The 26,602-nt window shown below is 45.1% G+C and overlaps 1 protein-coding gene across 1 annotated transcript; it reads right to left on the bottom strand.

Annotated features, from left to right (window-relative positions):
- Nucleotides 1–12,106: 12,106 nt before the first annotated feature.
- On the bottom strand, nt 12,107–24,580 carry F2RL1 (F2R like trypsin receptor 1). The gene is made up of 2 exons (XM_069750054.1): nt 24,427–24,580; nt 12,107–15,612 (listed from the first exon to the last, which is right to left on the bottom strand). Exons 1-2 carry the CDS (start codon nt 24,491–24,493, stop codon nt 14,522–14,524), a joined length of 1,158 nt encoding a protein of 385 aa, XP_069606155.1. The 5' UTR covers nt 24,494–24,580; the 3' UTR covers nt 12,107–14,521.
- Between the last annotated feature and the right edge of the window lie 2,022 nt (nt 24,581–26,602).

Below are 26,602 nucleotides of genomic sequence, written 5' to 3'. Positions count from 1 at the left end.
TGCAGCCAGTCCCCATAGAATGTAATGCAGCACAGCCCCCATAGAATGTAATGCAGCACAGCCCCCATAGAGTGTAATGCAACCAGCCCCCATAGAATGTAATGCAGCCAGCCCCCATAGAATGTAATACAGCACAGCCCCATAGAATGTAATGCAGCACAGCCCCCATAGAGTGTAATACAGCACAGCCCCCATAGAATGTAATGCAGCCAGCCCCCATAGAATGTAATACAGCACAGCCCCCATAGAATGTAATGCAGCACAGCCCCCATAGAATGTAATACAGCACAGCCCTATAGAATGTAATGCAGCACAGCCCCCATAGAATGTAATGCAGCACAGCCCCCATAGAATGTAATGCAGCACAGCCCCCATAGAATGTAATGCAGCACAGCCCCCATAGAATGTAATGCAGAACAGCCCCCATAGAATGTAATGCAGCCAGCTCCCATTGAATGTAATGCAGCACAGCCCCATAGAATGTAATGCAGCACAGCCCCATAGAATGTAATACAGCCAGCCCCCATAGAATGTAATACAGCACAGCCCCCATAGAGTGTAATGCAACCAGCCCCCATAGAATGTAATGCAGCCAGCCCCCATAGAATGTAATACAGCACAGCCCCATAGAATGTAATGCAGCACAGCCCCCATAGAGTGTAATACAGCACAGCCCCCATAGAATGTAATGCAGCCAGCCCCCATAGAATGTAATACAGCACAGCCCCCATAGAATGTAATGCAGCACAGCCCCCATAGAATGTAATACAGCACAGCCCTATAGAATGTAATGCAGCACAGCCCCCATAGAATGTAATGCAGCACAGCCCCCATAGAATGTAATGCAGCACAGCCCCCATAGAATGTAATGCAGCACAGCTCCATAGAATGTAATACAGCACAGCCCCCATAGAATGTAATGCAGCACAGTCCCCATAGAATGTAATGCAGCACAGCCCCCATAGAATGTAATGCAGCACAGCCCCCATAGAATATAATACAGCACAGCCCTATAGAATGTAATGCAGCACAGCTCCATAGAATGTAATGCAGCACAGCCCCCATAGAATGTAATACAGCACAGCCCCCATAGAATGTAATGCAGCACAGCCCCCATAGAATGTAATGCAGCACAGCCCCATGGAATGTAATGCAGCACAGCCTCCATAGAATGTAATGCAGCACAGCCCACATAGAATGTAATGCAGCCACCACCCCCCCCCCCCCCCCCCAATAGCCCCACAATCCAGTTATCACTCATTGATATATATAATAAAAAAAACACTACTCGGCTGTGAATCAATATGCATTAATATCGACTCCAGGTTGAGTTGGATGGGACAGCGCAGACCGGTTCCCCCCACCCTCTTGTCTCTTCTTTTCTCTCTGTCTCTCCCCACTTTCTTCTCTTTGTCCGTTAATTGTTGTATTGGTTATAAAGGTGTTATGGCTATGATTAGGAATTAATTTGGACAACCTACTCCGGTAATATACCTGAGCCTGGCTGTTAATTTGGGTTCCGGAGATATGGATCCACACTATGACTATGACTATAAACATATTCCATCGCCATTGGTTACAACCTAGTACATGGTTGAGGGGTGGGTGTCCTTGGGTGCCCACTCTAGAATTAATGCACTGATTTATGGTTCTCTTTAAAGTGCTACTAGCATAACTCTTTTTCCATAAGAAGACAACGGAATCATGGGGTGGGATTATAGAGTAATGTTTATTACATTTTCTCTTGGTTACAGTGATAATAATCCGAAAGTCATTTCAAGTTGTATCCATTTGCTATTATCTTACTCCAATGGTTTTTGTAATAGTGACTTCATTCAATAAACTTGATTTACACAAAAAAAAACCACTACTCACCTTTCCTCTTGCCCTGCGCTGCTCCCTGCTCCGGTCTCAGCAGCTGCAGTCTGCCCAGCCGGTCACACAGCAGGTGCGCGATGATATGACGTCATTGCGCACCCGCAGTGTCAGAGGCAGAGCGGGGAATGATGAGAGAGGGAGCGACAGCAGACGCTCTCTCCTCCATCATTGCATTCAACTGTATAGGCGTCTATGACGGTGGTATAGTTAAATGTGGGGTGGGGAGTGTGCCGACAGTGGGGGTAATGTGCCGACAGCGGGGGGAGTGTGCCAACAGCGGCACACTCGAGCGGCCCACTACTGCCACCGGCCCTTCTGGCATTTGCCAGAACTGTCCAATGGCCAGTCCGGCCCTGGGGCCAGTCCATAGCTTCAATGCCTTCATCTTGCAGGAACTGCTGACACACTCTAGCCACACGAGGTCTGGCATTGTCCTGCATTAGGAGGAACCCAGTGCCAACCGCACCAGCATATAGCCTCACAAGGGGTCTGAGGATCTCATCTCGGTACCTAATGGCAGTCAGGCTACCTCTGGCGAGCACATGGAGGGCTGTGCGGCCCTCCAAAGAAATGCCACCCAACACCATTACTGACCCACTGCCAAGCAATCATGCTGAAGGATGTTGCAGGCAGATCGCTTTCCACACCATCTCCAGACTGTCACATGTGCTCAGTGTGAACCTGCGCTCATCTGTGAAGAGCACAGGGCGCCAGTGGCGAATTTGCCAATCCTGCGCCCTGCACGGTGTTGGGCTGTGAGCACAACCCCCATCTATGGATGTCGGGCACTCAGACCATCCTCACGGAGTCGGTTTCTAACCGTTTGTGCAGACACATGCACATTTGTGGCCTGCTAGAGGTCATTTTGCAGGTCTCTGGCAGTGCTCCTCCTGTTCCACCTTGCACAAAGGCAGAGGTAGCAGTCTTGCTGCTGGGTTGTTGCCCTCCTACTGCTCCCTCCACGTCTCCTGGTTGCGCCTCTAGCCTCTGGCCACTATGCTGACAGACAACAAACCTTCTCGCCACAGCTAGCATTCGTGTGCCATCCTGGATGAGCTGCACTACCTGAGCCACTTGTGTGGGTTGTAGAGTCCATCTCATGCTTTCACTAGTGTGAAAGCACAACCAACCTTCGAAAGTGACCAAAACATCATCCAGAAAGCATTGGTACTGAGATGTGGTCTGTGGTCCCCACCTGCAGAACCACTCCTTTATTGAGGGTGTCTTGATAATTGCCAATAATTTCCATCTGTTGTCCATTCCATTTGCACAACAGCATGTGAAATTGATTGTCAATCAGTGTTGCTTCCTAAGTGGACAGTTTGATTTCCCAGAAGTTTGATTTACTTGGAAGTTACATTCAGTTAAGTGTTCCCTTTATTTTTTTGAGCAGTGTATATACTGTATAACACTCTAAAATGCATTTAAAAGTTTTGCAGGGTGAAATTTGTCACCCTATAGTTTTACGTGTTCTGTGGTACATTTCTGCGATATCTAACACTTCAAAACGCGTTAAAAGATTAGCTGAATAACATTTCTCACCCATACACTATTCCATGGTCTGGGGTAAATTTCTGTGATATTATCTAACAGTACACAAAAGCATTGGCTGGATTATAGTTCTCACCCGTACACTATTCCGTGCTCTAGGGGACATTTCCTATGATCTATAAAACTGAAAAAGTGTTCATATTTTCCAGGCTTCAATTTCTCAGCCATACAGTATTACATGGTCTAGGGTACACTTCTGTGGTATATAACACTCCAAATAAGCGTTGAAACATTTTTCTGGATTAAATTTGATTGTCATCCATACACTTTTGCATTCTTTCTGTTACATTACGAAGGTTTTTTAACTCCACAAAAACAGCTTTGACTGCTGCAGATGGCCAATTTTTTTCTTTTATTAAAAATAAACTTGGTTTCAAGAGACCAAGCAATTGCAAACTGCGTAAGACGTGCGGTAAGGGACGGGGAAGTGTAAGAGGACTAGAGTGCGGGGGTGGAAGACAAGGTGGTGGATGCCGAAGTCACCGACCCAACCTGGGAAATTAACGTGCAGAGTGAGGCCAGCAGCCCTGAGGGGGGAGAGATCGGCAGCACCAAAACAAACAGGAAGAGTCAGTGAGGTGACCAAAGAAAGAAGGCAGGCAACCATTCCTGAATTTCTCAGTCAACGAGTTTGGTGTTCCCCAGTTTGGATTTTTTTTTAAAGAGAGTTCTGAGACAAAATGAAAATTTGCCACCTGTGCCCTGCCAAGATCAGCAGGGGCCTGACAACTAGGAACCTAGCCACCACCAGCATGATTAGGCACATCATCTAAGCACCTAACTCTGTGGACCTAATGCCTGGGGCCATGATTGTTGTCATCAGGCGCCACCACTGCCTTTTCCCCTGTGCGGTTTCCCAATCCCTTGTCGAAAACACTGGCGCATATGCCTCCTGCCCTGCAACTATCCTTGCACATTCTGACTTGCCATTATCAGGCAACTTCAAATCCTTGCCCAGCATAGTGTTCAGATATGCCTACCCCAGGCCTTGGAACAAAAGAGAAAGTTCGCAGCCAACCACCCACAGACCCAAAGGCTAAACGGTCACATTTCCAGGCTGATTGCCATGAAAATGTTGCCATTTTGGCTTGTTGACACAAAGAATTTCCACCGACTCATGGCAGCAGCCATCCATTGGTACTCGGTCCCCAGCTGTCACTTTTTCTTCCAGTGTGGCATCCCTGCCTTGTACCAGCACGTGTCCAGGAACATCCCCGTGCCCTTACCTACGCACTGGCTGGGATCGTCCACTTAATGACAGACATGTGGACAAGCATGGGCCTGGATTAGCCCACACGTTTCCACACTACCAGAGTAATATTCAATATATGAATAAAGCCTGCAGTGGGTTGCCTTCCAGGAGTCTATGGATGACCCCCCCACCATAATTTTTGCCTGGTTTAGCACTTTCTGCATAGCCTTTAGGACTGTATTAGTACATCAACTTAACTTTCAAAATATTTACATTCTACATTTTGTTTTATGGATTCAACAAGCCAGCTATGCAGTTTAACACATTACTGCATTGCGGTGGTATGGAAAACTCACAAAAAGCGTTGAAAAATATTTCTGGATTACATTACTCATCCATAGATTATGTGCTGTGTCACATTTTGGTGGTATTTAACAGTACAACAAAAAAACACCTTTAAAATTTGTCTTGGCTACATTTCTTACCCATATACTATTCTGTGGTGCATTGTAAAAAAATATATATTTATATTATATAGATCACTTGAAAAATACGTTTTCCTGGGTTAAATTTCCCAGCCATAGAGCATTATGTGGTCTTGGGTACATTTCAATGATATATAACACTCCCAAAAAGTGTTAAAAATTAGCTGGGTAACATTTCTCGCAAAAACACTTCAGTGTTATGGGAGATATATAGATTTATTTACATTTTTTTTATTGCTCACCCATATACTATTCCATTGTCTGGAGTTAGTTTCCTTGGTATATAATTCTCAAAAGTGCATAGCCTTTATGAGTCTAGGAGTACCAATACATGGCAATTTGAAAAGAATGTGTATGAGGCCCTCCTTTATGTATAATACCGGGTGTATATGCGTTCCTAATTTTTGGCAGATCTTGCTTTTCATAAATTAACCCCTTTACCCCCAAGGGTGGTTTGCACGTTAATGACCAGGCCAATTTTTACAATTCTGACCACTGTCCCTTTATGAGGTTATAACTCCGAAACGCTTCAACGGATCCTGGTGATTCTGACATTGTTTTCTCGTGACATATTGTACTTCATGATAGTGGTAAAATTTCTTTGATAGTACCTGCGTTTATTTGTGAAAAAAACGGAAACTTGGCGAAAATTTTGAAAATTTCGCAATTTTCAAACTTTGAATTTTTATGCAATTAAATCACAGAGATATGTCACACAAAATACTTAATAAGTAACATTTCCCACATGTCTCCTTTACATCAGCATAATTTTGGAACCAATTTTTTTTTTGTTAGGGAGTTATAAGGGTTAAAAGTTGACCAGCAATTTCTCATTTTTACAACACCATTTTTTTTTAGGGACCACGTCTCATTTGAAGTCATTTTGAGGGGTCTATATGATAGAAAATGCCCAAGTGTGACACCATTCTAAAAACTGCACCCCTCAAGGTGCTCAAAACCACATTCAAGAAGTTTATTAACCCTTCAGGTGTTTAATAGGAATTTTTGGAATGTTTAAATAAAAATGAACATTTAACTTTTTTACACAAAAAATTTATTCAGCTCCAATTTGTTTTATTTTACCAAGGGTAACAGGAGAAATTGGACCCAAAAAGTTGTCCAATTTGTCCTGAGTACGCTGATACCCCATATGTGGCAGTAAACCACTGTTTGGGCGCATGGGAGAGCTCGGAAGGGAAGGAGCGCTATTTGACTTTTCAATGCAAAATTGACAGGAATTGAGATGGGACGCCATGTTGCGTTTGGAGAGCCACTGATGTGCCTAAACATTGAAACCCCCCACAAGTGACACCATTTTGGAAAGTAGACCCCCTAAGGAACTTATCTGGATGTGTGGTGAGCACTTTGACCCACCAAGTGCTTCACAGAAGTTTATAATGCAGAACCGTAAAAATAAAAAATCATATTTTTTCACAAAAATTATATTTTTGCCCCCAATTTTTTATTTTTCCAAGGGTAAGAGAAGAAATTGGACCTCAAAAGTTGTTGTCCAATTTGTCCTGAGTACGCTGATACCCCATATGTGGCAGTAAACCACTGTTTGGGCGCATGGGAGAGCTCGGAAGGGAAGGAGCGCAGTTTGACTTTTCAATGCAAAATTGACAGAAATTGAGATGGGACGCCATGTTGCGTTTGGAGAGCCACTGATGTGCCTAAACATTGAAACCCCCCACAAGTGACACCATTTTGGAAAGTAGACCCCCTAAGGAACTTATCTAGAGGTGTGGTGAGCACTTTGACCCACCAAGTGCTTCACAGAAGTTTATAATGCAGAACCGTAAAAATAAAAAATCATATTTTTTCACAAAAATTATATTTTTGCCCCCAATTTTTTATTTTTCCAAGGGTAAGAGAAGAAATTGGACCTCAAAAGTTGTTGTCCAATTTGTCCCGAGTACGCTGATACCCCATATGTGGCAGTAAACCACTGTTTGGGCGCATGGGAGAGCTCGGAAGGGAAGGAACGCCGTTTGACTTTTCAATGCAAAATTGACAGGAATTGAGATGGGACGCCATGTTGCGTTTGGAGAGCCACTGATGTGCCTAAACATTGAAACCCCCCACAAGTGACACCATTTTGGAAAGTAGACCCCCTAAGGAACTTATCTGGATGTGTGGTGAGCACTTTGACCCACCAAGGGCTTCACAGAAGTTTATAATGCAGAGCCATAAAAATAAAACAAAATTTTTTTCCCACAAAAATTATTTTTTAGCCCCCAGTTTTGTATTTTCCCTAGGGTAACAGGAGAAATTGGACCCCAAAAGTTGTTGTCCAATTTGTCCTGAGTACGCTGATACCCCATATGTGGGGGGGAACCACCGTTTGGGCGCATGGGAGGGTTCGGAAGGGAAGGAGCGCCATTTGGAATGCAGACTTAGATGGAATGGTCTGCAGGCGTCACATTGCGTTTGCAGAGCCCCTAATGTACCTAAACAGTAGAAACCCCCCACAAGTGACACCATTTTGGAAAGTAGACCCCTAAGGAACTCATCTTGATGTGTTGTGAAAGCTTTGAACCCCCAAGTATTTCACTACAGTTTAACGCAGAGCCATGCAAATAAAAAATTTTTTTTTTTTTCCACAAAAATTATATTTTAGCCCCCAGTTTTGTATTTTTCCAAGGTTAGCAGGAGAAATTGGACCCTAAATGTTGTTGTCCAATTTGTCCTGAGTACGCTGATACCCGATATGTGGGGGGGAACCACCGTTTGGGCGCATGGGAGGGCTCGGAAGGGAAGGAGCATCATTTGGAATGTAGACTTAGATGGATTGGTCTGCAGGCGTCACATTGCGTTTGCAGAGCCCCTAATGTACCTAAACAGTAGAAACCCCCCACAAGTGACCCCATATTGGAAACTAGACCCCTCAATGAACTTATCTAGATGTGTTGTGAGAACTTTGAACCCCCAAGTGTTTCACTACAGTTTATAACGCAGAGCCGTGAAAATAAAAAATCTTTTTGTTTTCCCACAAAAATTATTTTTTAGCCCCCAGTTTTGTATTTTCCCTAGGGTAACAGGAGAAATTGGTCCACAAAAGTTGTTGTCCAATTTGTCCTGAGTACGCTGATACCCCATATGTTGGGGTAAACCCCTGTTTGGGCACACAGGAGAGCTCGGAAGGGAAGGAGCACCGTTTTACTTTTTCAACGCAGAATTGGCTGGAATTGAGATCGGACGCCATGTCGTGTTTGGAGAGCCCCTGATGTGCCGAAACAGTGGAAACCCCCCAATTATAACTGAAACCCTAATGTAAACACACCCCTAACCCTAATTCCAACGGTAACCCTAACCACACCTCTAACCCTGACACACCCCTAACCCTAATCCCAACCCTATTCCCAACTGTAAATGTAATCTAAACCCTAACCCTAACTTTAGCCCCAACCCTAACCCTAACCCTAGCCCTAACCCTAGCCCTAACCCTAGCCCTAGCCCTAACCCTAGCAGTAACCCTAATGGGAAAATGGAAATAAATAAATTTTTTTTTATTTTTCCCTAACTAAGGGGGTGATGAAGGGGGGTTTGATTTACTTTTATAGCGAGTTTTTTAGCGGATTTTTATGATTGGCAGCCGTCACACACTGAAAGACCCTTTTTATTGCAAAAAATATTTTTTGCAATACCACATTTTGAGAGCTATAATTTTTCCATATTTTGGTCCACAGAGTCATGTGAGGTCTTGTTTTTTGCGGGACGAGTTGACGTTTTTATTGAAAACATTTTTGGGCACGTGACTTTTTTTATCGCTTTTTATTCCGATTTTTGTGAGGAAGAATGACCAAAAGCCAGCTATTCATGAATTTCTATTGGGGGAGGCGTTTATACCGTTCCGCGTTTGGTAAAATTGATAAATCAGTTTTATTCTTCGGGTCAGTACGATTACAGCGATACCTCATTTATATCATTTTTTTATGGTTTGGTGCTTTTATACGATAAAAACTATTTTACAGAAAAAATAATTATTTTTGCATCGCTTTATTCTCAGGACTATAACTTTTTTATTTTTTTGCTGATGATGCTGTATGGCGGCTCGTTTTTTGCGGGACAATATGACGCTTTCAGCGGTACCATGGTTATTTATATCTGTCCTTTTGATCGCGTGTTATTCCACTTTTTGTTCGGCGGTATGATAATAAAGCGTTGTTTTTTGCCTCGTTTTTTTTTTTTTTCTTACGGTGTTTACTGAAGGGGTTAACTAGTGGGACAGTTTTATAGGTCGGGTCGTTACGGACGCGGCGATACTAAATATGTGTACTTTTATTGGTTTTTTTTTTTATTTAGATGAAGAAATGTATTTATGGGAATAATATTTTTTTTTTTTTTCATTATTTTGGAATATTTTTTTTTACACATTTGGAAAATTTTTTTTTTACTTTACTTTGTCCCAGGGGGGGACATCACAGATCAGTGATCTGACAGTTTGCACAGCACTCTGTCAGATCACTGATCTGACATGCAGCGCTGCAGCCTTCACAGTGCCTGCTCTGAGCAGGCTCTGTGAAGCCACCTCCCTCCCTGCAGGACCCGGATCCGCGGCCATCTTGGATCCGGGGCTCGAGCAGGGAGGGAGGTGAGGAGACCCTCGCAGCAACGCGATCACATCGCGTTGCTGCGGGGGGCTCAGGGAAGCCCGCAGGGAGCCCCCTCCCTGCGCGGTGCTTCCCTGCACCGCCGGCACATCGCGATCATCTTTGATCGCGGTGTGCCAGGGGTTAATGTGCCGGGGGCGGTCCGTGACCGCTCCTGGCACATAGTGCCGGATGTCAGCTGCGATAAGCAGCTGACACCCGGCCGCGATCGGCCGCGCTCCCCCCGTGAGCGCGGCCGATCGGCTATGACGTACTATCCCGTCCAGGGTCAGATAAGCCCAGGGCACCTCGACGGGATAGTACGTCTAAGGTCACAGAGGGGTTAAACAATTTTTATAATTTTTTTTTAAATTTGGCCTTATATACAAGTCATGATACAGAAAAAAAAAAATTACACTTTTTTCCTGTGAAATGCATTCTCGTCTGTTTGGAATGTTCTCAGCAGTGATCTGGAGTCAGAGATGCTTCCAGGGGTCTTCCCCATGCTGTTCTTCCATTCAGGACTTTTCTCATCCATTTGAACATTTTCACTACCCCTAAGACCTTTTTATAGGGTCTGCAGGAAAAAAGCATGGCTTTCCTATTGACTCCCATTATAATAGTTACTCGAAATGAGCACACGAGTATTAGGAATTTCTCAGTTCAGGCAACAAGCACCTGAGCATTTTAGTGCTCGCTCATCTATTGTTTATGTATTGGGTTATTAAACTAAATAAAGAATGTTAAGTGTTTTTTGTTTACATGTATAAGGGCCCCCATCGGTTGATAGCTTTGGTTGTCGATTGTGGGGGTTTCATATTGTATATAGGGGGATGTCCGCATACTTTATTCTGCTCAATATGAAGTTATACAATTTTTTCTCATCTACTATATAATTGTGTAAGGGTCACTTCCGTCTTTCTGTCTGTCTGTCACGGATATTCATTGGTCGCGGCCTCTGTCATGGAATCCAAGTCACTGATTGGTATCGCCAGCTGCCTGCCGCGACCAATCAGCGACAGCCACAGTCCGATTAGTCCCTCCCTACTCTCCTGCAGTCAGCGCCCGCTCCATACTCCCCACAGTCACCGCTCACACAGGGTTAATGCCATCGGTAACGGACTGCATTATGCCACGGGTAACTCACTTTGTTACCGCCGCTATTAACCCTGTGTGACCAAGTTTTTACTATTGATGCTGCCTATGCAGCGTCAAATGTAAAAACATCTAATGTTAAAAATAAAAATTATATACTCACCTTCCACCACCTTTCCCGCTCCTAGCTACGCTCCGGTAACCGCTCCATGCAAGCGGCAAATTCCGGTGGCAAGGATAGTATGGGAGAAGGACCTGCCATGATGTCACGGTCATGTGACCGAACGACAAGGGGCCCTCGGAAGGTGAGAATGTTTATTTTTTAACCTGTGACATACGTGACTGTGCAATATACTACGTGGCTCTGTGCAATATACAACGTGGGCATGCATATTCTAGAATACCCGATGCGTTAGAATCGGGCCACCATCTAGTATTATATTAATACTGAGCAGAATTACCTCCAGCCTATTGATTTGGCCTCCACAAGTACCAGTCTCATGTGGCCCTTTGGGAAAATTAATCTCCCACCCCTGCTCTATTTTGTTTAGTGCTATGATATTAAAACGAAAAAAAAAATAAAAAAAAATTATGAATAAAAAAATAAAGTGTATAGTATTGCACATAAGGGAAAAATTTCCACAACATTAGCCACCATCTGATGTTTTCCATGCACAGATGTGCACCAAAGTACCTGTGTGTTACTCACATGACCTATCACAGAATTTATCAAAGGGGATCATGTGACAGGTCACGATACATTGGATACCAATGTAGGGGGAAGCTGGGGATGTGCACATCTTCTAAACTGCCCAGGGCCCTGGCTACTCTTAATCCTCCCTGGTCCTGTTGACTGTCAGCTGCATATCCTTTATTTTTCCTCCTCACTTGAGATAAACTGCTGCCAAAAGAGTCTGGCAGTGGCTTTTGCATTAAAAAAAAAAACACAGGAACGTTTGGCCAATTGTTCCAGTGTAGTGTGGAGAAATTAAATAGCTCTCAGCCAACCAATTGCACTAAAGGCCGGGATCACACATGCGAGAAACCCGTCCGTGTCTCGCATGTGAAATCCAAGCTCTGGCGCCGGCACTGTGGAGCGGAGCGTGCGGCCGCATAGCAACACATGGAGCTGCACGCTCCGCTCCGAAGTGCCGGCGCCAGGATTGGATTTCACATGCGAGACACGGACGTGTTTCTCGCATGTGTGATCCCGGCCTAAAGGGGAGTCTGGAAAGTTGCATTAAGTTTATTAGGCTTGGGTGAACCAAAGGATTTAGAAATGAAAAAAAAAAAAAAATTTCAATGTGAAAATGTTTCATTTTATAATATTTTATATATTACACACACAACGGATTTTACATGCTAAATACAGAAATATAAAAAAATATCAGTGCTAAAAGTGTTACTGCTCACACAAGTTACATTTTTATAAAAACAGAAATAAACTCTTAATTCTACATTTAAAATGTACATATTCACTTGCCTCAATGACCTCCTTAAACTGAAAAATAAGTTGTAGAGCATATATTAACATTTTAGGGGTAGAACATCCCTGTACCCAAACTACAAACATTAGTACAGGAGATCAAGGGTGATCCAATCTGAATATTGCTGTATCCCGAATACACAGCTCAGTGCATAAAGAGTTTTGGCTCCTTTGTGGAACTCAAACTTAATTGTTTGGCTGCACTTTTTCCTTTTGGAGTCTTTACCAAGTACATAGTGTTTTGCTGGCGGTTTTTAAGCTTACTTTCAGTTAATTCATATGCCTGAAGGCAGGACGGATTTCATTCACCCTGGTATGTGACACAGATACCATAATAAGAGGCAGGAAAACAGGCTAGCACTGTCAGATGCCAGAACTATGAATTAATAGGTCTCACCAATACAAATGCATGGCCTGAATGTCAGGACAAAGAAATGCATAGAGTAAAGTCTTCAGAAGGTTAATCATAAACTTGTATACGTAAGATACCTTGTGCTGGATATCAAAAGGAATGTGTCACGTTATTGCAAATTTTTTCCATCGTATCTAGTTTACACTACTATTTAGTATTACTTTTTCATATTTACAGAGTTAATTTAGTATTTACAAGCTTTAAATAAAAAGCTGAGGAGCTGGAGCATAAAAAAAAACAATAAATAAGGTGTCCGAACCAAGGCCAACCCGCACTGAGCAGACTTGTGACCACAACCAAAGGGGGTTACCGCAAATCCTACACACAATAAGTTGGAGCGCACATGATTTCAGTGAATGTCCATCTTTGAACACTTAACAGGTCTGCACAGCCCCATGCGGAAAGTAAGCAGATCAATGCACTCGTAGGTGTGCGGAATCACCGCAATTCTGCATTTTTAATGAACATGTTGCTTTTTTTTCTGCAATGCGATTTTTTTCGCGGAAAAAAAAAAGCAACATTTGCACTAGAAATGCGGAATACACTGTAATTAATAGGAGGCATATGTACGCTTTTTTTCGCGTTTTTATAGCGAAAAAAAAAAACGCGAAAAATACTGAACGTGTGCACATGGCCTAAAAGTTTGTGCTAATGATTTTCGCAATGTATTAGGGTATGTGCACACGATCAGTAAAAGCTGTGGGTCGGACACTGCGTACTTGTGCAGCGTTCAGGAGTTACAGCATAGTGGATGGGATTTCAAGAAATCCCATGTCCACAGACGCCTGCGGATCACCCACGAAGACGGACATGTGGCGCAATAGGCGGCAGCGCTTTGGGCGCAGCGAACATACACTGCGTCTAAAGCGCTGCCAGTCCTGGATAGTTTGCATATTCCCTTATAGTTCTATAAAGCGCAAAATTCCTCTGCATAGACATAAGTGTTTGCTTGCTCTGAAAGTCCTTGTGAAATCCTCCTCTTACGAATTTTCATTGAAATGCACAGTGTTAAACACCTGTTCAAAAAAAAAAAAAAAAATAGAGTGCAATCCCTCCCCTAGATACAAGTCCTGACATCATAAATTGATTTCACAAAAAAAGAGGGCAGCACGCCGGAAAATCTTGTGAAATTTGAGAAAAAAAAAAAAACGTGCAATGCCTCCTGGAAACCAAGACCAGGAGGGCTCCTGTTTTTGTTTTTTTACATTTTCAGTTTTAAAATTTGATAACTCTTCTAAATGAAGAAACTGGCTGTCAGCAGCCACCACTAGAGGGAGCTTAAGAGATCACATATTGAACTAGAAGAACTGTAGTAAGACGGCCAAGGGGTGAGTACAAACAGCCATCATTGTATCAGTCTATGCAGGGAATATAGCACTATTCATAATCATATTATAGAACCTGTACAGAATGTTGACGCTAATAAACATTGTACAAAAATATATTCACTTTGTGGCTCCGTTCTCACAAGTTTCAGGAAACCAGGTTTCTTTTTATCCAAAATAAGAAAAGTTCCGAGAAAAATAAAAAAACAAAAAAGGAAATAAAAAGGAACTCTCAGTTTCGGTGAATTATAGAAATAAGAGAACATGCCTCACGCTCTCCACAACTGGACCTTAGTAAGGTTACATGGTTTTTACAATACCTCTATACAACAGAATGCTAAAAACATTTACACTAAAATAGACTTCATGTACAAAAAGTCCAATTAGAATATTTCCACGCGACTACTTTTCCTGTGCTGAAGGAGCCTGCAGTCTTGCACAGAAGAGGGTGATAATTCTAGAGTCTTCTAGTGCGAAATTGTCCTACAGATTCCATTGACCATCTTCAGCAGTCACTGGTCTTTGTGTTACTGGAAGTGCTGGTGTATGTATTGCTCTTTCTGGAATATTTCATCGAGCTGAATGATATCCGCATTCTCTCCACAGTCCGCACACTCCTGCAGATCAAGGCGTTCTTCACATTTTCTCTAAAGTCTTTGGACACAAAATAATAGATGAAGGGATCGATGCAACTGTTCAGAGAAGACAGACAAAGGGCTGCAATGTAGGAGGCATATATGTTCCCGACGTGGCTTTCTTTTATAGTAGCATAGTTCACCAAAAGCAAAATGTTACTGGGCAAAAAACACACCACGCACATAACCAGCACAGTAATTATGAGCATGATGGCTCGCTTTCGTTTTTTGGCAATGCCTTCATCTGTGATCGAGTCATTCAAGGTTTTAATCATAAATGCGTAAGCCACTGTCATGAGAATAAGGGGGAAGAAAAAGAGCCCAATAGCAAGTGAGATGAAGTATCTGAACATATCGGTAGCCAGGACGCTGAGCGGCAAGACATCATGGCAAGTGGTGATTTGAAGGTTGGTGACATAGACCGTCTGTTCGAATAGATATAATGGAATAGTGCTTAATATAATTATGAGCCAAATCACGCCAGATACAATAAACGCAATTTTGGTATTCCTCCTGGTATGGGAGATGGGATTTACAATGACCCAATATCTCTGAACGCTGAGACAGGTGATGAAGAGTATCGAGCAGTACATATTCCCATAGAAAAAGCCCACTAGTACTTTGCACATGGCTTCTCCATAAATCCAGTTGTTGCCATTCAGATGGTATGAAATCTTGAGAGGAATCCAGATGATGAACATCAAGTCTGCTAGCGCCAAGTTGGCCATATAGATCACTGCTGGGTGCTTCTTCTTGGTTCGGGAAAAAAACACCCACAAAGCAATGGCATTGCTTGGTAATCCAACAATGAAAACGATAATGTATATTAAGGGGAGGAAGACCTTCGTCAAGCCACCACTCAAGACTTTCTGGGCAAATTCATTCACTGTGTAGCCGGTGTAGTTGCTGGCGAAGTCTGGAGTACCGACAAAGTTTCTTCCTTTTTTCGTAGCATTGTTACCTAGAAATAATACAGAAATACAAGGTCAGTTGTGTTATTGTGTCGGCTTTCCAGACATGGATTACCCAATAAGAATTAAAGGAACATTCCCATCTTCAAGATCCTATCCCTATGTTCAGGGCATTGCAGTAGCTTAGATAACTATGGTTACAACCACTAACAACTGTTACAATAGGAGCGGTCACAACCATAAAAACCTATGCTACTGCAATGGCCTGGGTAAGCAAGAGCAAATCAGAAGAACTGTACTATATTTCTAATTGGAGGTATTTGCCATTATTACACCTACTAGATATTGGGATAGGAAAAGAGAGAGACTATTAATGGCACCTCTGTAATCTGGTAAACGTATCCAATCTCTGTTCACTCACATTGGGGCAGATTTACTAAAATTCTGCATAAATTTACAGACAGAGGTAATTTACACTAAACAGTATAAAAATATGACAGTTTTAAACAGGGGGGTGAGGCTCATACTGGATAATGTTGGTGCATCTTTAGAAACATTTGTCCAACTTCACGTTCCTATTGGTTTGCGGACTGTGATTTTTTTCCCAGCAAAGTTTTGGCTCAATGTTAGAGCATGGTGACATTTAACCACGCGCATAGAAAAAAAATATATTATATTATATATTATATTATATAAGCAGAGAGCTGAAAAAAAATAATAGGAATGAAAGTTGTACAGTGCATTTAGCTTCGTAAATCTTCCCCCAAAGTTGCACACATAGGCATGGCATTGTTTTGTTTGTCTCATCTGATGGCGACATCACTGTTTATGCCTTTGCAACCCATATATGAATTATTTCATAGGGGTCTTTGAATAACTTTAGGAAAAATAGCAAACATTATGTTGACCTATTATATCAATTGCAACTGAAACATTAAAATAAAATTCTTCAAAGGAAAGACTAGAAGCAATGGGAGGAGACACATTAGATATTAGAAAAAACTTTTTCACAGGGTGATCAATGAGTAGAACAGGCTGCCACGAGAGGTGGTGAGCTCTTCTTCCATGGAAGTTTTCAAACAGAGGCTGGACAGACATCTGTCTGGGATGATTTAGTGAATCTTATTTTGAGCACGGGGTTGGACCAGATGAACCAGGAGGTCCCTTCCATTCCAACTCTACCATTCTATGACTGTCAGCACAGAATAACTTAATACCAACTCCCGCCGCTTCAAGGTGGGGCCAATCATTTATATACACCCGCTTGTTTTTCCCCCTCAATCTTCCCCACCTCTTTGATTGACAGCTCTACTCTGGCTTCATACAGCCAGAGAAAGGGTGGGCAAAGATGGAAACCAAGCAGGCGGTAAGGTGCATTTAAGTGATTGGTCTCCATGATGCACTTGGCGCCAGTACTTAGTTAGGTCAGTCTCACACGTCCAGATATTTCCGGTACCGCAAAAAAACAGAAAAAAAAAACAAAAAAACCCCCACATTTTTCATATCTTCTCTACAGTGAACGATACTGGAGAGAAGAAATGAATGGCGGCTTCAGCACCACGCTGGGGGGACAGCGCTTACTGTAGTGCTGTCTCCTGCACGGCACACGGACAACATCCGTGTGCGGTACATGTTTTACACGGACCCATTGACTTTAACGGGTCCGTGTAATACGTGCGCTCCCATGAACACTGACATGTCTCCGTGTTTTCCAAACGGACACACGGTCCGTGAAAACACGCTGACATGTGCAGAGACACATTGATTTCAATGTGTCTACGTGAGTCAGTGTCTCCGGTACGTGAGGAAACTCACCTCACGTACCGGAGCCACTGACGTGTGAAACCGGCCTTAGTGGGGCTTTGCCAAACTAACAAGTAATTTGTTTCTTATAAGAAACCAAATAGAAGCAATGACTAGGGGAAGAATACAACATATGCACTTTTCCAGACCTTTCACAGGAATGGGTGGAAATGTGTACAAAGAAAATCCCTTTCAAAATAGCAGGTGTGTTGAGCTGTGAGAGAAATTATGTGATTAATCCAGGCACTTAGCTGTTATCCTGAGTTGTATTACTAAGAAGCCAAAACAAAGAAAACTGTAGTGAAAGTAAAAAAAAAAATGTGTAGTCCAGTATAGGATAGCATAGGGCAAGACATAGGTTAAGGGCAGAAGTAGTAGGTAGCATACGGAAGTGACTGTAGTTAAATAGTGACATTAGGGTAAGGATAGTGTTAATGTTCGGGACTAGCCCATAGTGGGATGGGCTTAATGTTGGGGCAAGTGACTACTATATCTATATATATATATATATATATATATCTATATCTATCTATCTATCTATCTATATATGAAAAATTTAAAGTAGGAGTAGTAAGTGGCTAAGCAGTGTTGCCAAAGTGGGTGAACTACTCTTCTGTCCCCAGGGCCTGTGGCTGCAAATATGGCTCTGTGAGATGCTGAATCTCTTCACCCTACTTATAATTGGCCACGTTCGCAGATAGCTTAACTCCGCTACCGGCACACATGTTATGAAGAATCCAGAAGAGACTTTGATTTCTTTAAGAATTCTTGTTGAATGCATAAACAGCAGAAGCAGGTAAAAAAAGACTTTCTTCAGACAAGCTGAAAGCACATGTGCCTCTAATGAAGCCAAGATGGAGACAAACACAGGGAGAAGAAGAAGGAGGAAGTGACATGACACACAGCAGAGGGAGACGGAGACAGAAGGGACAAACTTCATGGAAAGGAAGGATTTCAGCTAAGCAAAACACAGGAACACATAGCAACAATAAATAATATGAGAGACTGCAATACAGCATGTAAAATGTATAGGACAGTCTGTAAAAGGTCTCATTCATGGGACATAACTACTAAGAAAAGGAGGCCGAGGGACAATGGAGTAGTGCGACCAGGAACTGACCAAAGACGAGAGAGCGGCCTTCTACCTTAAAGGGGTCCTTGGATAGGATGACATGTCACAAGAAATCCTAAGCTTGCTAAACGCTGAAGGTAATGGACCTAAACAGGACTGAGTTTGGGGGAGTAGTGGGGGTCCTGAGCAGTAGATCCAGGGTGCCAGTAGAGAGGAGAAAAAAAAAAAAAATAGGACATGGAACCGCTGTGCAGGTAGAGACCTGCTGATCAAGCTGTGATGAAGTAGACACGAAACTGTGAAAATGCTTCACACTGTGAAAGAAATGTCCATAAGACTTTGTACCTGTTACCCCTTGTGCATAACCATTATCCGGTTACTGTTCATTAAAGACAGTTTTAGAAACTGAGTCTACTTTAATGAACTTTAAAACCCTATGTTCCCAGCCAATACCACCAAGCGGCCTGCACGGGTGCAAGGCCGTGCAGCACCAACACCCAGTTCCCACCCATGTAGCACGCCAGGCGCAACAGAAGATCAGCTCCTGATCCGTGGCTGCCGCCCCACACATACATAGCATTAACTCAAGCAATCTCCTAGCTGAGGCTCGCCAGCTGCTGAAAAGCTGCAACTCCCATTGCGGTACCAGTTGTTGGAGACTACTCAATTGCAGAGATTATATCACTGAAGGTGTGACCATAACATGAAGAACTGATCTCACCAGGGTACAGTATAAAAGCATATTTATTAAATAATCTAAAAGACAACAATAAGTAATAATAGAACAGGGTACTGGAACCACAAAACAAGGGACATTTCTGCCATAGGTGATCCCTAAACAATCGACTGACTGGTCTAGTAATAATGTATCATATATTATAAGGATATAATGTCATAATGTTTAACAGATGCACTAAAGAACTACACAAGCCTGCCTGGCTGTAAATATGAACATAACGGGGTAGCAGTATACTAATCCTCCAATTTACCCAGCGGGCTATATGTTCTAATAAGTAGGCAAAACATCCATATTGTAAGACATATACCTTATAGTCAGCCTGGTGGGGGATCAGCCTCGGCGTTCCTCTGCCCCGACGTGCGTTTCACACCGCTTCTTCAGGAGGCACGTGTAAAACATTATGACATTATATCCTTATAATATATGATACATTATTACTAGACCAGTCAGTCGATTGTTTAGGGATCACCTATGGCAGAAGTGTCCCTTGTTTTGTGGTTCCAGTACCCTGTTCTATTATTACTTATTGTTGTCTTTTAGATTATTTAATAAATATGCTTTTATACTGTACCCTGGTGAGCTCAGTTCTTCATGTTATGGTCACACCTTCAGTGATATATAGTCTATTGTTTAGGTACAGTGCTTCCCACCTGTGATGGGACACTTGAAATTATATTGAGCAAAATTTTCGTGAATAAATCAATTGCAGAGATAGAGAAAGTTTAGTTTGGAGATCCAGCAGTAGACAAAGTCTGGCACTACCTACCCACAGCCAAATTCTCCCATGAGTGCTCCAGGTGATTGGCAGGTCTCTTGCTGTTGAAAAGGCCTGTCAATCAACTAGAGTAATGAGGGGATAAACTGGCTGGGGGCGGCATCAAGCTGGTCTTCTCTGGTTTTGGTCCTCAGCTTGATCTTCAAGCATCACTGCAGTGTTTTATTAATTTCACCACTGTTATGTGCCACTAACGCAAGTTCTAGTATATACTTATGAGCTGCCATATTCAACTCATCCCAGCGCCACTCCGGTCTCAATCCATCATCTTGTGACTGCAACTCCTGGCTGCCCGGAAATCAAAAGTAATGGTCACATGTTCTCAAAGTAAGGCTGCCATCAGACTATCAGTATTTGGTCAGTATTTTACATTAGTATTTGTAAGCGAAAACCAGGAGTGGGTGATAAATACAGAAGTGGTGCATATGTTTCTGTTATACTTTTCATCTATTTGTTCCACTCCTGGTTTTGGCTTACAAATACTGATGTAAAATACTGACCAAATACTGATTGTGTGACGGCAGCCTAAGTCTGAAAATTGTTCTGACTAAGGCCACGGTCACCCGTTAAGTATTTTACATCAGTATTTGTCAACCAACACCAGGATGAAAAAGACAGAAATGGTGCATGTTTCTAGAATACTTTTCCGCTGATTATTCCACTCCTGGTTTTGACCAAATACTAAACGTGTGAATGTGCTTTTACACAGTTGTGACTTATAGATCACCCAAACACTGGAGTGATGAGACAGGGCACAACTTGCAGAAGAAGACGGCCAGAGTGGCGCTCAGATTAGCGGCACCATTCTAACTAGATGGATATACGTATATTTGGGCAGCATGAATCGTGTGACCTTTAATAAATGTGTTTTAATCCAGAGCAATCCCCAACTATAGTATTGGTCTTACTGCAGATTTTGCTAAGCCTCAGGGACCAGTTGCAAATACACCCCTGGAAGACGACCTTTTTATTGCCATCATACAGTCATGTCTTTATATCCCCACCCAGCTTTACTAGTGATCTAGTATAACAGAGGCCATAAGTCAGAGCACTGCCTGGCAAAGCGCCATTACTCCGCACCGCTGGAGACAAAGGTTATATTTACAATTGTACAAGTATTTCTCAGAAATGACTAGTCGTGAAATGAGTAGAGTGCCATTATGTTCTTACTGAATGAACGCTTTAATCCGCAATACCCACCCTCACTGACTAAGCTCCATATTAGAGGCAAGAACAGTATTTTCAGGAGCACATAACCTTGAGGATGTCCGTACACACGGGCCACCTCTACCTAATACAGAACCTTCCTGTAGAATAGCAATTACCCAAGAACAGTAATTAAGGCATTTCATTTCCACAATATAATTTTATATTAAATGTGCTCGCTCCCAATTTTTAGTTAATTGGTTTTACTCTGCAATTATTACTTAAAAACATCCTCGGGTAATGAACCCCTGCCAGACAAGTGTGCGGCATACCATTACCTCCTAAGGAAAGGTGGCTGCAGCCATGAAGACTCCTGGATCAGTGTGTGCACGGCAGAGATATTATGTCTGTCCCATACCAGACTAATGAAACAATGGACAGTTAGGTCTCCATCACCCTACGCCAATGCAGGAGGGCAACGTAACCATACAAGCACAGTGCACGCTCACACCCACACATGCACTGACACTGCCTAAAATACAAGGGCATAACATAATGATAGCGCCTGTTACATCATGAATGCAGAAAAATCTCAAACATTCCAAATACAGGATTATTCCTCAGTATCAGCAGAAATATAAATATGTTCACATGTCCAGAAATCTGATCTTTCTTCCATTTGAAAATTATCCTTTTTTTCCCCCCTTCTCCGATGAGATCTATAGACTTACACTTCTGGCCCCCACACGTGGACAGCCTTGTTATGGTGGGGTCAGGGCTTCTGGCCCCCCACCCGTGGACAGCCTTGTTATGGTGGGGTCAGGGCCGCGTCTTATGCTTCTGGCCCCCACCCGTGGACAGCCTTGTTATGGTGGGGTCAGGGCTGCGTCCTACACTTCTGGCCCCCACCCGTGGACAGCCTTGATATGGTGGGGTCAGGGCTTCTGGCCCCCCCACCCGTGGACAGCCTTGTTATGGGCGGTCAGGGCTGCGTCCTACACTTCTGGCCCCCACCCGTGGACAGCCTTGATATGGTGGGGTCAGGGCTTCCGGCCCCCCACCCGTGGACAGCCTTGTTATGGTGGGGTCAGGGCTGCGTCCTACACTTCTGGCCCCCACCCGTGGACAGCCTTGATATGGTGGGGTCAGGGCTGCGTCCTACACTTCTGGCCCCCACCCGTGGACAGCCTTGATATGGTGGGGCCAGGGCTGCGTCCTACACTTCTGGCCCCCACCCGTGGACAGCCTTGATATGGTGGGGTCAGGACGCTGGGGTCAGGGCTGCGTCTTACACTTCTGGCCCCCACCCGTGGACAGCCTTGATATGGTGGGGTCAGGGCTGCGTCCTACACTTCTGGCCCCCACCCGTGGACAGCCTTGATATGGTGGGGTCAGGACGCTGGGGTCAGGGCTGCGTCTTACACTTCTGGCCCCCACCCGTGGACAGCCTTGATATGGTGGGGTCAGGGCTTCTGGCCCCCCCACCCGTGGACAGCCTTGTTATGGGCGGTCAGGGCTGCGTCCTACACTTCTGGCCCCCCACCCGTGGACAGCCTTGATATGGTAGGGTCAGGGCTTCTGGCCCCCCCACCCGTGGACAGTCTTGTTATGGGCGGTCAGGGCTGCGTCCTACACTTCTGGCCCCTACCCGTGGACAGCCTTGATATGGTGGGGTCAGGGCTTCTGGCCCCCCACCCGTGGACAGCCTTGATATGGTGGAGTCAGGGCTGCGTCTTACTCTTCTGGCCCCCACCCGTGGACAGCCTTGATATGGTGGGGTCAGGGCTTCCGGCCCCCCACCCGTGGACAGCCTTGTTATGGTGGGGTCAGGGCTGCGTCCTACACTTCTGGCCCCCACCCGTGGACAGCCTTGATATGGTGGGGTCAGGACGCTGGGGTCAGGGCTGCGTCTTACACTTCTGGCCCCCACCTGTGGACAGCCTTGATATGGTGGGGTCAGGACGCTGGAGTCAGGGCTGCGTCTTACACTTCTGGCCCCCACCCGTGGACAGCCTTGATATGGTGGGGTCAGGGCTGCGTCCTGCACTTCTGGCCCCCACCCGTGGACAGCCTTGATATGGTGGGGTCAGGGCTGCGTCTTACACTTCTGGCCCCCACCTGTGGACAGCCTTGATATGGTGGGGTCAGGGCTGCGTCCTACACTTCTGGCCCCCACCTGTGGACAGCCTTGATATGGTGGGGTCAGGGCTGCGTCCTGCACTTCTGGCCCCTACCCGTGGACAGCCTTGTTATGGTGGGGTCAGTGTTTCGTCTTACGATTCTGGCCCCCACCCGTGGACAGCCTTGTTATGGTGGGGTCAGTGTTTCGTCTTACACTTCTGGCCCCCACCTGTGGACAGCCTTGTAATGGTGGGGTCAGGACTTCGTCCTACATTTCTGGCCCCCACCCGTGGACAGCCTTGTAATGGTGGGGTCAGGGCTGCGTCTTACACTTCTGGCCCCCACCCGTGGACAGCCTTGTTATGGTGGGGTCAGGGCTGCGTCCTGCACTTCTGGCCCCCACCCGTGGACAGCCTTGATATGGTGGGGTCAGGGCTGCGTCTTACACTTCTGGCCCCCACCTGTGGACAGCCTTGATATGGTGGGGTCAGGGCTGCGTCCTACACTTCTGGCCCCCACCTGTGGACAGCCTTGATATGGTGGGGTCAGGGCTGCGTCCTGCACTTCTGGCCCCCACCCGTGGACAGCCTTGTTATGGTGGGGTCAGTGTTTCGTCTTACGATTCTGGCCCCCACCCGTGGACAGCCTTGTTATGGTGGGGTCAGTGTTTCGTCTTACACTTCTGGCCCCCACCTGTGGACAGCCTTGTAATGGTGGGGTCAGGACTTCGTCCTACATTTCTGGCCCCCACCCGTGGACAGCCTTGTAATGGTGGGGTCAGGGCTGCGTCTTACACTTCTGGCCCCCACCCGTGGACAGCCTTGTAATGGTGGGGTCAGGGCTGCGTCCTGCACTTCTGGCCCCCACCCGTGGACAGCCTTGTAATGGTGGGGTCAGGACTTCGTCCTACATTTCTGGCCCCCACCCGTGGACAGCCTTGTATGGCCACCCCCAGCCACAATTGTTACATAATAAGCCATTTCATTGCCTCCTAATAACTTTCTGGCCAGGGTCACAGACCCCCATCCCCAGGGTCACCACTACCACTGCCGGGCTATCAGCAGCCATATAACTGCAGTATAATGCAGGCGAGCTCCACACTCGGAGATATAACAACGGCCACAGACCGGCCCCAGCCCATGGGGAGAGCAGCCCCTGCTATGGCTACCTGGGCAGGTAAGCAGCGCACAGCTCCTGGAGACACTCACCTGACGCCGTCAGCACGGAGGTGGACAGGAGTGCAGCAAACAGCAGGAGCCGGCAGCAGCCCCCCATCCCTCACAGCAGCGGAGACCCCGCAGTCACCCGCACAGAATCACAGCGAACACTGACCCGACCGCCAACTGTGCTCAATTGTGCGATACTCCGACGCCTGACGTCACTGCCCCTAACCACGCCCCTCCCAAAGGTTTCGCTGATACCTGTGCACCTGAGCGGGGCGGGGTTTACAGTAACCCCGCCCAGTCTCATTAAAACGTGCATGTTGACGTCACCCCTCAGGTATGTAAAGGTCTCCCGCGGACGCCGCACAAGTCTTGTGTAACCAGTCACGGTGGGTCAGCGCTCGGTGACGTCACTCAGTGACAACCATATAAGGAATGATGGCTACTATGGAAACGTGAAGTCCAAAACTAGTGTAACTCTAACTGGGGTCTAAGCAGGCAGTGTCATCCGCGTGTCTCCTGACTACTCCTAGACTATGGTGTCAGGATACAACAGGAGGAGTAGTTGGAGAGCCAAAGATTGGACAGTAATTGATAGGCTTTGATCATAGGTTGTGACTTAGAGCTGTGGGGTAAGCTGGACTGCTGCACCCGATCAGTCACAGCACCTAATGGACCCATTCACTTATATTGGGGTCCATAAGGCTCCAGTGCTGTGTCCGATCTGTCACACACGGCACCTGACAGACCCCATTCCCTTGTATTGTACTTGTAATTATACTGTATGTAGTGGAGCAGTGAGGCCATCATACTTTGTGTAAAGGGAGTTAAAAGGCCATAATGCTGTGTTTGGGGAAACTATGAGACCACCATACTGCATGTAAGGCCGGCGTCACACTAGCGACTTTTACAGACGTATGAGCGCATAAATTACGTCCAGAAAATACGCATTGCACACAGCCCAATGATTCTCTATGCCCCAGCTCCTATCTGCCGTATATTACGGATCCGTATTATACCGTCTTGTACGGGCGTAGAAAATCGCAGCATGCTGCGTTTGTCACCGTATTGCGCACAAAAACGCCAATGAAAGTCTATGGGGGCCTGAAAAATACGGATTGCACACGGACCAGCAGTGTGACTTGCGAGAAATACACAGCGATGTTCTCTAGAAAAGCCGGCAATTCAGTGCGGTGTACAGTAAAATCACAGTGACAAAATAGAATAGGATAGGTAGAATAAATGTGTACACAAAGAATAGGTATATATATATTTAATTCAGCGCTAGATAGCAGAAAAGCCGGTAATTCAATCATACTGCATGTAAGGGAGCTGTGGGCTCATCATACTGCATGTAAGGGAATTGTGGGCTCATCATACTGCATGTAGGGGAGCTGTGGAACCATCATACTACATGTAGGGGAGCTGTGGGACCATCATACTTCATGTAGGGGAGCTGTGGAACCGTTATACTGCATGCAGGGGAGCTGTGGGACCATCAACCTGCATGTAGCAGAGCTGTGAACTCTTCATAGAGCATGTAGGGGAACTGTGGGACCATCATACTGAATATAGGGGAGCTGTGGGACCATCATACTGAATGTAAGGGAGCTGTGCGCTCATCATACTGCATGTAGGGGAATTGTGGGCTCATCATACTGCATGTAGGGGAGCTGTGGAACCATCATACTGCATGTAGGGGAGCTGTGGAACTATCATACTGCATGAAGCAGAGCTGTGAACTCTTCATAGTGTATGAAGGGGAGCTGTGGGACCATCATACTGAATATAGGGGAGCTGTGGCACCATCATACCTAATATAGGGGAGCTGTGGGACCATCATACTGAATGTAAGGGAGCTGTGCGCTCATCATACTGCATGTAGGGGAATTGTGGGCTCATCATACTGCATGTAGGGGAGCTGTGGAATCATCATACTACATGTAGGGGAGCTGTGGGACCATCATACTTCATGTAGGGGAGCTGTGGAACCGTTATACTGCATGCAGGGGAGCTGTGGGACCATCCACCTGCATGTAGCAGAGCTGTGAACTCTTCATAGAGCATGTAGGGGAACTGTTGGACCATCATACTGAATATAGGGGAGCTGTGGGACCATCATACTGAATATAGGGGAGCTGTGGGACCATCATACTGAATGTAAGGGAGCTGTGCGCTCATCATACTGCATGTAGGGGAATTGTGGGCTCATCATACTACA

Source organism: Ranitomeya imitator, chromosome 1, assembly GCF_032444005.1.
Source record: "Ranitomeya imitator isolate aRanImi1 chromosome 1, aRanImi1.pri, whole genome shotgun sequence".
NCBI classification, from domain to species: Eukaryota; Metazoa; Chordata; class Amphibia; order Anura; family Dendrobatidae; genus Ranitomeya; species Ranitomeya imitator.
Note: the sequence above shows the minus strand (reverse complement) of the source record. Positions and strands in the feature narration are given on the sequence as shown.

Bases quoted from the DNA above. Each gene is read 5' to 3' on its own strand.
- F2RL1 (XM_069750054.1), bottom strand. From the start codon at position 24,493: ATGGGGGGCTGCTGCCGGCTCCTGCTGTTTGCTGCACTCCTGTCCACC. The intron at 15,613-24,426 runs GTGAGTGTCTCC...TATTATTTCTAG, and splicing joins CTCCGTGCTGACGGCGTCAG to GTAACAATGCTACGAAAAAA.